This window comes from Eleutherodactylus coqui, chromosome 1, assembly GCF_035609145.1.
Source record: "Eleutherodactylus coqui strain aEleCoq1 chromosome 1, aEleCoq1.hap1, whole genome shotgun sequence".
NCBI classification, from domain to species: domain Eukaryota; kingdom Metazoa; phylum Chordata; class Amphibia; order Anura; family Eleutherodactylidae; genus Eleutherodactylus; species Eleutherodactylus coqui.
Genome location: NC_089837.1, coordinates 464,198,370 through 464,211,905, shown reverse-complemented (window position 1 = coordinate 464,211,905; position 13,536 = coordinate 464,198,370). Strand labels below are relative to the sequence as shown.

Below are 13,536 nucleotides of genomic sequence, written 5' to 3'. Positions count from 1 at the left end.
GCCACCAGCCCTTCCCCTAAGTGTTCCTATAAGGCTGTGAACTTACTGTCTACTGGGATCTGGGGCTGGGATCGCATTCCAGGCTTATTAAGCTTAGTTTATATAACCTGCCCAATGCTAATATATTAAAAATGGCGTCACTATTGATATCTACAGTATTTTTTGGAATAGGACAGGTTGACAGGTTCTCTTTAAGGGTGACTACCGACTACTGTTTTTTTTTACTGCGAAATTCGCAGCGTTTTTTTTTTCTGCAGGGGCCTATGGGCTATGGGACTTGTATAGTTAAAATCGCGATTTAACATTTCAAGTCCCATAGACCCCTGCAGAAAAAAAACGCTGCGAATTTCGCAGTGAAAAAAAACCTGTAGTGCGTAGTCACCCTAAGCCTCCATTTTTACACATTTACATTTTGCAACTTAAATCAAAAGAGAATGTTGAATATTGTTCTAACTGTGCTCTCTCTGTAAGTTATCTTATGCCGCTACTTTTTATGATGTTTCATTCCGTATCCAAGCATAACATTAAATTCCAAATTCCGCTGTCCTTAGAGAGCAATGCATTGTGGGAACTCAGATGAAAGCTACTGTACATAGTTGGGGCTAAGCTGTTAGGTCACATGAATGTCTGCGGAGTAGAGATAAACCGCATTCTGATGCTATGAAGGAATCAGCTGAGATTTTAATTTTCTTTTTGGATATAAACTGGTGAAGACTATAACATATAGTTGGCCTCCCCCTATATCAAGGTCGATTGGCTGCATCCTACCTGAGCTGGACAGACTATAGAACCATCTGTACCGCAATCTACTGTATCAGTGGAGTCTTTTATTTCGATTCCTGTTCACTACTGTATATCCTACCACTGAGTTGGTCTATAAGCATGTCTTGATTTACACTATTCTTATTCCATATGTGCTGCTTGATCTGATTATTATTGTGTTATCACTGCCAAGAGGTCACTAAAGAATTTATGTACAAACGGTGGCTACTGAGTCAAGTGAAAGGATCTTTATTGAAATAGCACCAGAAATAAAATGCGTTTCGAGGCAAAGAGCCTCTTCATCAGTCAAGCTGGAAAATGGGCATCATAATGCTGCTAAGAAGGAAAGGGATATTAATCCAGGCACCAATAGGGGAGGACTAAAATTCTTGCATGTGCCCTCTCACAGCAGCATCTAGGAATCTTAGTTCTTTCCTATAGGTGCCTGGATTACTGTCCTATCTCTACCATGTAGAAGCGTTGTACATTGCTGTCTACACCCTCCTGCCTGGGTGAGGCCTCCACTTGATTGGCAGCACCTCCTTCCTATTTCTATTTAAATGCTCCGCTGTGGGCAACTCATTGTGATTACTCAACCTATTTCTTCATCTGGTACTAAAGAATTTATGACTTGTTGTGCTGTCTAGGCACGACTGCAGTTGTAGTTCCCTGATGAACCTGTATGCAGACAGGATATGTATTCAGATTGATATATGTGAGTTTGAGACCCATTATGTGCAATTTTGTGCATGTTTCAATTGCTGCATTGTTAGCATTTTGTTTAGAGACTAGCTTCTAATGCTTGTCTCTAATATTTTAATTTTGGATATTCTGTGTAGGTATGTAATGACTGATGTGCCTGTGGAGCAGGTTAGCATCACTTGAGGCTACCCTAATTCTCCCCTCCTCTGCCTTTTCTTAATTGGTATTGACATCCACTGTTGTGTTGATGATACAATAGAACAGTAATCAGGGCCTTATTAGTGACACGTTAGAGGTTAGGGTCACCCTTTTCAGGGCGGGTGCCTTGTCTAGCTAAGATGGCAGGAGGGTGTGTTAGGGTATGCACTAGGATATTGTCTATTACAATTATGATATTTCAGTTTAGTTGATAATAAAAGTTCCATTTTATCATTTTATCCTTATGCCCAGGGGTATGCAGCTTGTGAGTTCCATGTCTGTTTTAGAAAATACATTACCCATAAAAAAAACAATTCTGCAGCAAATTTGCATAGAATGCTGTGTTGTGCTATTTCCCGGTTATTATTCCCGAATAAAGTGACAACTGGCTGTTACCATTCCCTTTATCAAAAGGGCGTGTCTCTACACAGTCTTCAAATAAGAGAGATGGAACAATACCTCTGCAGCTCCACCTATTAGAAGGCAGCATTCCTGCAAGTCAATGTTAGACTCTTTATACAAGCCTTACAACAATGACTAGGAATTGAAAGCCAAGACAGAATCCATACACAGACAGCTGTTTCCAACTCCCTTATTTGCATATTACCCAGAGGAGCATGAATAGCCTCATAAGTCTCCTCACTCACTCAACTTCTAGGTTCTCTCCCTAAGGATAAAAGATAGTATTCCTACACTGTCTAAAACTATGCAGTAAGATTGTATAGTAACACACCCCTTTAGGAAGGGCAATGGTAACATCCAGTTGCCAAATTACCTGTATGTTCTTCAGAAGGAACAACAGATGAAAAAAAAACAATTGCTAAAACAGACATGTCAGTACAGTTCCCACAAATGTCTATAGTATATAGATTTCATATACCATGGGGTGTGACTGCTGGGACCCCATTCTTCGAAAGAACAAGCAAACACATCCTTGCCTGCAACTCATTATAACCTATGTCAGATACATCCAACTGCAAAACTTCTTCTTCCATGTCTCCCATATAACACCATATCATAAAAGTCTAGTAGAAACTAAGTAAAGCAAAAAATACACAACATTTCATTGAGATGGAAACTGTGACCTCCCTGGGCATATATTGATGGGAAAACCCTGTTTGAGGAACTATCTAAGTAGCTATTCCCTTTTTTTCCTTTTACAAAGCAGCATCCAGATAGTACCCTGCAGAAAACGATTAATTCTCCATGCAGCAGTATTTTCTGAATGCAGTGCTTACACAGGCTACCGCGGTTTGCTGAAGGGTTTTATGATACGTCTGCTGTGTATTGAGACAATGCTGCTGATGTGTGTAATTGCTTGCTTTGGGATTTTACAAGTCGGAGATTCCACTAATGGCGCTATATTAGTAATTCACTCTATACAGTTGTTTCCCGAATTGAATCCTTAAAAGCAGTATTTCCCAATTAGGGTTCCCCTCTCCCCTAGGGATCCATGGAATCTGCTCAGGAGGTTCCCCAGGAGACTGCCAGTTCTGACACTATTAAAGAACTGATTTTAGTCATTTCATAGATGCTTAGCCAGATATAGAGTTATGCGCCCTTCTGTATGGTAGAACTGGCAGTAGGGGGTTGCCTAGAAGTGGAAAAAAAATTAGGGTCCCCTTTGGTCAAGTACCAATGCTTTCAAGTGACATCAAACTAGAGGTTTACTTTAATCCCAAGTTGTAGGGTGCTTTTCCAACACGTAATGCGCACTTTACCTTTAAGCTGTTAACAACAGCTGCAGAGTAGTTTGGCCCGACGGCTGTGTATGTTCTTCGAAACATTCTGAACAAAGACAAAAATACACTTATTGAAAACTTGTACATGCATGTAATTATTTATTTATGAAGGGGATGTAAAAAGACACACAATTAACGCGACCCTCCGGTTCTGGAAAAACAAAGATGGCCGCACAGCTTCTCTGACTACTGTGTATCAGTATGGATCAAGAGTATAGGACACTACATGCGGCTTTAAATGGCCAGTGATGCCTACGTGAGCAACACTGGCCAGTCAGAGCAGCATGTAGTGTCTTAGATTACCAATGTATACTAATCCACAATGTGTAACAGGCAGTCAGAGCAGTGGTGCGGCCATCTTTGTTTGTCCAAGCCCATAGGGTCATATTAATAGGAAAAATTGTAGTTCCCTCGGTTGAAGCAGAGCACTGCACAACTAAGGCGGTGTTCAGTCTGCGCCAGGAGTTCCATTCTTAACTTTCACTGTCAATTTCAAGGTCTCTGTCAAAATAGGGACACTTCCACATGGGTGACTTTATCGCGTGATTTTGTCGCAATGTGACAATGCTACAAATCGTATGTATGTAGAGCCCATGCTTTCCTGTGGGTTCTTCCACAAGAGCGATCTTTTGTAATCTGCGACATTGCAAAAGTACAAAATCGCAGAATGCTCTACACAGCCGTGATTCGCGATTTTTTTCTCTATGGGGCCTTCCTTTCTGATGCATCACATGAAAATGTGGCTTTCGTGCGGTGCGATGCAACTTTTACAGTAGGAAATCCTATCAAAGCCCTAAACTAAGCCCTCGCTGCAGAAAAATAAAAAACAAAAAGAATAATACATCAACAAGAGGTGTTATCAGCTCTGGCGTGAGTCTCCTCTGCACCTACAACACTTGAATCAATGAATCAATCAATGGCTGTGATTGGTTCATCGAGTTCTGGCTCTGATTGGCTGAGCGACGGCGCTCGACGATCAATCACAGTCAGCCCTTCCTAGAGGCAGGGATTTTAATCCTCCAATCCAGGAAGGGCTGGCAGAAGACTAAAGGAAAGTGCTGGAGGTGGAGAGGAAACATGTGCCGGAGATAACAGCACCTCTTAAGTGATATATTTTTTTTTTCACTGCAGCTAGGGCTTATTTTTGGGTTAGGACTTATGTTTCTCCACCTGAAGACATAAACTAAGTTGTTTTGCTGGTAGGGAAGGTGACAGGGATATATTTTTTTTTATATTCACTCCTGTGATCTAGCGGTCTCCTACCTGAAGGTGAAGCACAGCATAAAAATCTGACTCTTTTCAGAGTCCTGTACGTGCACTCTCCTGTAAAAGTCTATGAGAGAGTGCACTCACGGGACGCTGAAAAGAATCCTTATTTATGTGATGTGCGCTGACTTCAGAGGGGGACACCGCTGGATCGAGAGAGCGGGTGAGTATAAAAAATACCTCGCCTAGTTCCCTGTCACGTCCTCTAACAGCACTGTAACCTAGTTTAAGGGGCTTTCAAGACGTCACAGGTTCCCTTTAAAGGGCAATTCTCAGAATCAACAGTTATCACCTAACCACAGGATAGGTTATACACGCCTGATTGGAGGGGTCTTGTGTTCCATTTTTTCTCCTCACTGCACCCCTGCAACGAGGAGGAGTTTGAATAGGGTGGTGGCCAAACATGCGCACTGCCACTCCATTCAACTCTACGAGACTGTATCTGCACTAATCACACCTTTCCCTGGAGATAAGAATTGATTTACAGGGATATCTGAAGCTGGGTTAGATTCAATTTAAGAAGGGCTTGTCCTGATGAAACAACATTTTTGATGCTGCGTTACCTGAGGCCTCGTTCACACGAGCGTGTTTATGTGCGTACATAAGTGCACACAAAACTGAGCGTCTAATTAGAACCATTGGTTCCCTATGCTGTGTTCACATGTCGGTGTTTTACAGGCATCAATATCAATATTTGCAGATGATACAAAATTATACAATATAATCAATGCAACGCAGGACAATGTGCAGCTACAAACGGACCGAGATAAACTGGAGGATTGGGTAGAAAAATGGCAAATGAAGTATTGATAAATGTAAGGTTCTGCACATGGGCAGGAGAAACGGATGTCACCAATATACACTAAATGGGGTACCGCTGGGGAAAAGTGATATGGAAAAAGACCTGTAGACTCAATTGGAGCAATCAATGCCAGTCAGCTGTTGTGAAGGCAAATAAAGTCTTGGGGTGCATTAAAAGAGTTATAGGGGTGAGGGACGAGAACATTATTCTCCCGCTATATAAGGCACTTGTCAGGCTCACATGGAATACTGTATACAGGTCTGGACATCAGTGTTCAGGAAAGACATTGCAGTGCTTGAGGGGGTTTACAGAAGGGCAACTCAACTAATAAACGGAATAAGAGGACGGGAATACCCAGAGAGGCTATCAAAATTGGGATTATTCACCCTGGAAAAAAGACGGTTAAGGGGTGACCAAATAGCTATGAATAAATACATGAGGGGACAATAAAAGGATCTCTTCCATGATCTGTTTATACCCAGGACTGTAACAAGGGGGCATCCTGTACGTCTAGAGAAAAGAAGGTTTCATCATCAACATAGAAAGGGGTTCTTTACTGTTAGAGCAGTGAGACTATGGAACTCTCTGCCTGAGGATGGGGTGATGGCAAAATCGATAAAGGAGTTTAAAAGCGGACTAGATGCCTTTTCAAAGCACTACGATATTACAGATATAGACATTAAAGGGGTTGTCCCACGGCAGCAAGTGGGTCTATACACTTCTGTATGGCCATATTAATGCACTTTGTAATGTACATTGTGCATTAATTATGAGCCATACAGAAGTTATAAAAAGTTTTTTACTTACCTGCTCCGTTGCTGGCGTCCTCGTCTCCATGGGGCCGACTAATTTTCGCCCTCCGATGGCCAAATTAGCCGCGCTTGCGCAGTCCGGGTCTTCTGCTTTCTTCTATGGAGCCTCTCGTGCAGAATGCCAGCTCCGTGTAGCTCCGCCCTGTCACGTGCCGATTCCAGCCAATCAGGAGGCTGGAATCGGCAATGGACCGCACAGAAGAGCTACGGTCCACGGAGGAAGAGGATCCCGGCGGCCATCTTCACCGGTAAGTATAGAAGTCACCGGAGCGCGGGGATTAAGGTAAGCGCTCCGGTAAGCTTTCTTTAGGTCCCTGCATCGGGGTTGTCTCGCGCCGAACGGGGGGGGGGTTGAAAAAAAAAAAAACCCGTTTCGGCGCGGGACAACCCCTTTAAATAACCAGAAGGGTTGTTGATCTCAAATGTTGAGGGATTATTATGACTGCCATTATGGAGTCAGGAAGGATTTTTTTTTCCCACAGTACGGTAAATCGGCTTCTGCCCACTGTTTTTTTTCCTTCCTCTGGATCAACAAGAGGGTAGGGGGAGGGGAGTGGAAACAGGCTGAACTGGATGGACATTTGCCTTTTTTCAGCCTAGCATACTATGTTACTATGTTCAAGCTGACAGATTCTCTTTAATACACTGTAATATATGGCAATCCCTGGGAGAATTCAATAGCCCCCAGGCTGCCATTTGAACCCATCGTCACTCTGCAATTGTGCTGTAGGGGGGTGATGGGGCTCTAAACTGTTAACTGCAGCAATCGGCACAAGCTACGATCGCTGCATTTGCAGGTGGGTGTCAGCTGTCAGAAACATGCCAGCTCCCAAACCAGTGGGAGGTCGTTAAGGGGTTAAGGGATGTTTAATACTTACCATAATACCATACACCTACATGCTCATTATTCTCTAGCAGAATGAATTAGATCTCCACCAAAGCCAATTAACAATAAATTAGCAAAACTTTAAACAGGGATGATTGGAAGGTAATAGCGTTATCACTATAATTTCCTATATCTCATGTTTGCATTGTGTACAGCATGTGTGGAGAATAACTCCATTTGCCAAACAACCAAGTATTGCCGATGTCGAAGAGATAAAATACCTTTCTACGAATATCCCTGCTTGTACAGCATGTACAATGCTACGGAACCTGGGCTTCTCTTCAGACCTTCGACCGACTGCTCGCGTCTGTTGTGTGAATGTAGAAGCCAACCAGTCTCTGACCTCAGAAGGAACCGCATCTGAACGGATTTCTTGTAGCTCATCTTCTGTATCGAGAATTTGCCTGTAAATGAAGAAGGTAACAGTCAGTATTATGAGGGCAGCCACAGATCCAATTTTATATTTATTTTTTCTGAAAATCAATATGTTTTAATAGGGAATAAAGAAAATTGTGACTTTCATACATCCTTTTTTTGGGTAACAGTACCGTATCAACTTCTTTAAGGAAACAACTGTCAAGCCTAAGGCTGAAATGTAATAGTTTTGTGCAACTCTTCTGCGAATCCTAACTTTTTTTTAGACTTTATTTTTCATTTTTGTCAATTTTCCTTGACTTGACGTCGTTCAATTGTGTCACATTATACAAAGCTGGCAGCTAATGTGTCACAGATGCACTATATTTGCCAAGTTGTGCAGCTCAATGCATTCTTACAGAGCCCATCCATCGTGACAGCTCCTGCCAGGCTCCGAGAAAAGCAGAAGTCACCAAGTCACTTATTTTTTTCTATATTTTAACCTATGGATGAATACTTCTCAAACTCCAGAATTATTCCATTTATCATGAAAGACGTTTCGTTTTCTCCATTAGAGAAATTCTAGTTTTTGGACAAATTATCCTTTTCATGAGAGATCTATGGTCTAATTCCATATACATGCATTAGGATAAAAACCTAAGTCCATTTCAATGCTCGATTAATCCAAAACAATGAGCTAAACCTTTTAGCCAGTAGACTTGGATTCATTAGACTTAATATCCTTCCAAACTCCAAGACAAAATGTAAAAACATTGAATAACCTTCACTGATGGGCACCTGCCCGTTGTGATAGATCTGTGCTTTTACTCCTGTGATTGACGTTCAAAATATAATTGACCTACTACTCTTTATCGGAGACGCTGCAAAGTGCATGTATCAAGCTGTGAAGTACGCGAGTGATTAATGTGAAAGTCTCACCTTGTCTCGTCAATATAGACTGCTTCCAGCAATGAAGCTGTGTACTCCAAATTCTTCTTCAGTTCGACAATGTTGACCTCTCCATTCTCAAGTTGTTTTACCATGTACTTCAGGCTGTAGATAAAGAAGAGACATGAAAGGTAATTACAAGGACTGAAAGCCTAATTGCTATATATGAGCACATGCAGTTTTTGTAATATGCATTTGACTTGCAAATCATTTTGTCCATAGAGGACAAATACAAGACAATGTTCACCTTGTACAAATCGGTATATGCACTCATCGCATGAAATCTATTGCTTGTACTGAGATCAGATTAATCCTCAATGTTCTTGCTTGGATCACCACACAGGAGGACACTACTGTAACAGCTTAATACCTCTGATACCATGGCTGCTCTGAAAATTCTTGGATTAGATTTTTAGATTTTCAGGTCTTACATAAAGAGAGCTGTCAGCTCAACTAATATGTTTGTTTTAGTAAATCCTTGTGTTCCCCATGAAATAAATGGAAATTTGCATACATAAGTGTTCTTACTTAGCTTTCCTCTTGGCTCAACCTATTTTAGGGTGTGTGGTATGAAATGGTGAGCTTTAAAATAAAAATTAAAAAACATGATTTTGCGATACTCAGTCAGGAGATGTCTATGCTAAATAAGTCTATGTGTAGTCACCCAGTGGCTGTGATGTGAATTGCAGCCTATCAAGAGGATGCTAGAAAGCTGCACGATTGGATTGTATTGGTTTAGTAAGAAATTGTAATTAATTAAAGTGGTGTTCCCATATTGGCTGCACATGGTGAAATGGGAACACCACTCTGTACAAGGTGGCTGGGTGGTCATGACTCTGGAAACAGCCAAATGCACTGTTTATGTAAATCCCATAGATGTTTGCTTAACTTGGAGATAATGGAAACAATAAAGCTTGTTGTGCTATTCCATTTGCATAACTCCCATGGACTTCCTTGGGAGTCACAAAAACAGCATAGCGAAGCTTTGTCAGCTGTTTCACCCGATCACCCCAGACCATGTTGTACAGCCAGGTTGGGGGCGATGGGAAGCAGAACAGGACCCTCATCTATATGACCTTTATGGCATATCTTGTGGATATGCCATAGAGGTCTGAAGAGAGAATACCTCTTTAATTAAGGAAAAAGGACACATTTGTAGTTAAAGGGATTGTGCCAAGTTATAAAGTTATCCCTTATCCAAAGGATAGGGGATAATGTTATGATCGGTGGGGGTCCGACTGAGGCTGGGATGCCCGCCGATCATAAGAATGTGAGTCCATTCACTAGGGGTCTAAATGGAGGGGAGGTCTCGCAGCCATGCTGCTGCTTTATTCACTTCAATTACAGCACTGGACATTGCAGAGTTCAAGAGCTTCAGCAATCTCCAGCACTGTCATTGAAGACAATAGATCAGCGGTACGGCTAAGCAACCTTCACTCCATTTACTCTGGGATTGAACGAACCCCACTCTCTGGATATTTAGGGGTCCCAGTGGTTGGACCCTCATCGATGATAAAGTTATCTCCTATCCTGTAGATGGGGATAACTTTCTAACTTGACACAACCCCTTTAAATGTTCAGTACCCGGTGCCCTCCTTTTCACTTATTGTGTCAAGGATTCGCTGATTCCCGGAACTCTTTGCTGCCACCTAAGATGACGATGGCAGTTGTAAGATGACCTCATGCACACTTTGCATTGACAGTCCAAGACACTTCCTCCTGCCCTCAGACTAGAAGTTAATGTGATACCTTTTATACAGTGAGTTATTATGGTTTTTATGGTGCTGTAATAGGCGCGCAAAAACTAGGATAAGGCTTTACTGCACGGTTTGATTTCTGAAGAGTTCTGTAGCAGCATGCTCTATTTTAATGCCGTTTTACGGAAATATTACTTGCACCCAGAAGCACTGCGCCTTGAGAAGAACTATCATGTGATATACCAACACGACAGCACCATATAGTTGCACATATATTATGGACTCCTTGAGCCACTACACAGTCTCCTGCACACAACTCTTACATGTGTATGAGATTAGCTTTAGTATAAAACCACATAACTGCTTACTACAGATCTCTACCATGAGAGTTCTTTATAACGGCTCAGTCACATGGGCGCCGATCCGCCCGTGTTTCTGGACGATGAGACGGGCGCACTGCAGGTGCAGACGACTCTCCGCACCGGGCGGGAAATAGAACACATGGCTGGCAATAGAGCCGGTCATGCGGAGATTCGTCCGCACGCGGTGCGTCCGTCTTATCGTCCAGAAACACGGCGGATCAGTGTCCGTGTGACTGATTAGCATACCAGTCTGCACGTCTCTTTCAGGCCTGTCGATGATACCGACAAAGGCAAAAGTGATGTGTAAGACTCTGGGGATAACAGAGATGCCAAAGGTGCAGAAAAGTTTAATGAACAAAGGAAACAGACGGAAGCAAAACGTAAAGGGATAATCTTGTCGTGAAGTAAATTTTCAAAAATTCTAGATATGAAAGGTGTTGGCGCTATGTTATGGTTATGGGTATACATCTTGCGGCCAATACCTCCTTATCCTGGTCTCCATTTCTGTTTCCCCATATTGCTATTTTCCAAGCTGGCCATTACAACCCTGGTGACATGCAGCTTGAAACTACATTTACCATAATTCTCTGCTTTGCACTTTCTTCCTGTCTATGTGCCGCTAATTGCTGTCCAGTTATTGGTCAGCAATCCAGTCCCAAGAGATGAATAGAACAAAAGCTGTTGCTGGTTGTTCTTACTGAGCAAGCCCGACTTGTAGCTCTGGAAAATATACTTCTGAAGTGCCAGGAGAAGGTAATAGTTTTTAGAGCTACAGACACAAATCCAAAGTGGAACCACAATGCAAACTTTAATAATATTTTATCATTCATTTGACACCAACTTTGCATAACTAGCATAAGTTCTTCCTCTATATCTGCTCTATCTGAATCTGCCACAAAAGCAGAGCACCCGCCCTGAAAAGGGCAACCACATGGCTGTAACCTAGCTAGATTCCTTAACTGTCCCTAGATGCCATAAGAACAAAGGCAGATATAAGGAAGGAACAAGACAGAAGAAACAAATAAGAGGAGACAAAGGAATGGGTGCCAAAGGAACTAGGAAGGTACAGACAAACTTACAGTATCCTAAATACTCTATATTTGAAATGAGCTCAGGGGTGAAGTTGCACCAAAGAATAGACCAGTATACAAAGGAAAACCAAAAGCATAACCGAAAACATCCTCCATTTATAGATACCGGTTCACATACCCACAGAAACACGCCGGTAGGCTGACCGAGACAACTGACAGCTCAGCCATACAATGATAGAAGGGAGATGTTACTCCCTTGACGTCCAGCTCCAAGTGATGTATTTAGGCTTTGATCACATCACACGGTCCAGCACTGATGCTCTGGACTTGTCGGCAGCGCTGTGACACCAATTGAGTCCCTTAAGCATATTATAGGTGAGTCATTTAGGAATAACGAAATTGGCTTTTTACTACAGTAATCACGAATCTACCAAAAGTACATTAGGGAATGAGTCCAGTCATTTCCTTGGCGTTTTGCATAAAAGACTAATAATGTTCCATCCGTACTATTTTCTCCATAGATTGTTAGTTATAGTGATGGGAATCTACCAGCTCTGTATTGTGAAAAATAATTACATATTCTGTAACTTACGGCAATTCCCTGAATTTAGGTACTTAACCTATGTTCCCTTAAGCACTTTCACGTCAAAAATAAAAGATGCTCCAGTTTACCGGAGTTTATTTTCCAACCTCAGGCATCCCGGGGCATAAAAAAGACCAGTGAAGGAGAAAATGAAATGCGAAAATGAACTCTCCAGAGGGGAAGAGACCTGAAATTTAATTCATTTTGCTGTGAAAGGAGTAGGGATGACATCACTGGAGGAAATAGCATGAAAAACAATATTTTTTTTCTCAGAGTGATATTGTGAAAATAGGCGGTGAAAAAACATAATAACACTGTCACAAGGAGAGGAACTGTAAAGAGCCAGACGAGCGGCTTTGCATAATATTGTGCCACATTGGATCCAGGGAGACAGCATTTTATTTTTGCTTTATTTGTAGGCTTCTATGCAGCTGTCTAAGCGAGCGCTGTATTCTAGCTGACAGATTCCCTTTACTGTACAAACTGTGGAGCCACGTTAGGAGAAAGCAAGAATGATAAAGAAGAGGGTCGAAAAGGGTTTTTTTTAAAGGGTTTGTGCCATTTAAACACTTTTTCCATCTGTCCGATCAGAGTATATGGGCATTATAGCGGGATCCTGCAGTCATCTGTTACTATATCGTCATTTTTTGGATTATTTACACCTGGCCATTACAGTGATAGCCCGCTTGTCAATTACCACAGGGCTTCTATTGAGCCTATGCCATCACTGTGACATACGTGTATGGCATGAAGCATGAACTAAAGACATTTCATAATGCATATGTAAGTCATGGTGTGGGAAAAGGATGCATTAAATATGCATTGGAGGATAAATAGAATGATTGCAAAAGTTCACAGTGCTTAGCTAACTTTATCGGTGCCACAACCTTTGAATGGAGCAACAGGGTATATGCTCAACTGCCACTTCATTCAAACTCTTCCTAATTGTAGTCTTGTGGGCAGGGGCGTAGCTAAAGGCTCATGGGACCGGGTGCAAAAGTTTATCTTGGGGCCACCCAACTTTTCTTAACCGCTTAAAGCAGAGGCATAACTTGAAGCTCCTGGGCTCTAATGCAAAACTTGTAACAGGGTCCCCAGCTATAATACTTTATTCCTAGTACTGGGCTCCCTATGTGGAGAAGAGAGGCCATATGGGCCCCCTAAGGCTTCTGGATGCATCCCTATAGTTATGACAGTGCTTGCAGGTGATGGTGACGGATTGCACCAATCTGATGAACAGTGTGGGTCACAGTGGTTGGACACCCAACAATCTGTAACAGTTATCACCTATCCACTGGGTAGATAATAATTGCCTCTGGGTGCAAGACATTTTTAACAATTATCCACCTGTTTTAAGTGGAAGAACAACAGAACATAAATGTATCACTGTG

General features: G+C 42.1%; 1 protein-coding gene across 4 annotated transcripts in view; it reads right to left on the bottom strand.

The window, feature by feature from the left end:
• PDE1B (phosphodiesterase 1B) overlaps positions 1-13,536 on the bottom strand; it is a 320,979-nt gene that overhangs the window by 42,984 nt on the left and 264,459 nt on the right. For all 4 annotated transcript variants that reach the window (XM_066584309.1, XM_066584308.1, XM_066584311.1 and 1 more), the window contains 3 exons: positions 8,464-8,577; positions 7,392-7,574; positions 3,384-3,450 (listed from right to left, as the gene is read on the bottom strand). In XM_066584309.1, coding sequence (XP_066440406.1) covers positions 3,384-3,450; positions 7,392-7,574; positions 8,464-8,577 — 364 coding nt within the window. The remainder of the gene's footprint in view (positions 1-3,383; positions 3,451-7,391; positions 7,575-8,463; positions 8,578-13,536) is intronic.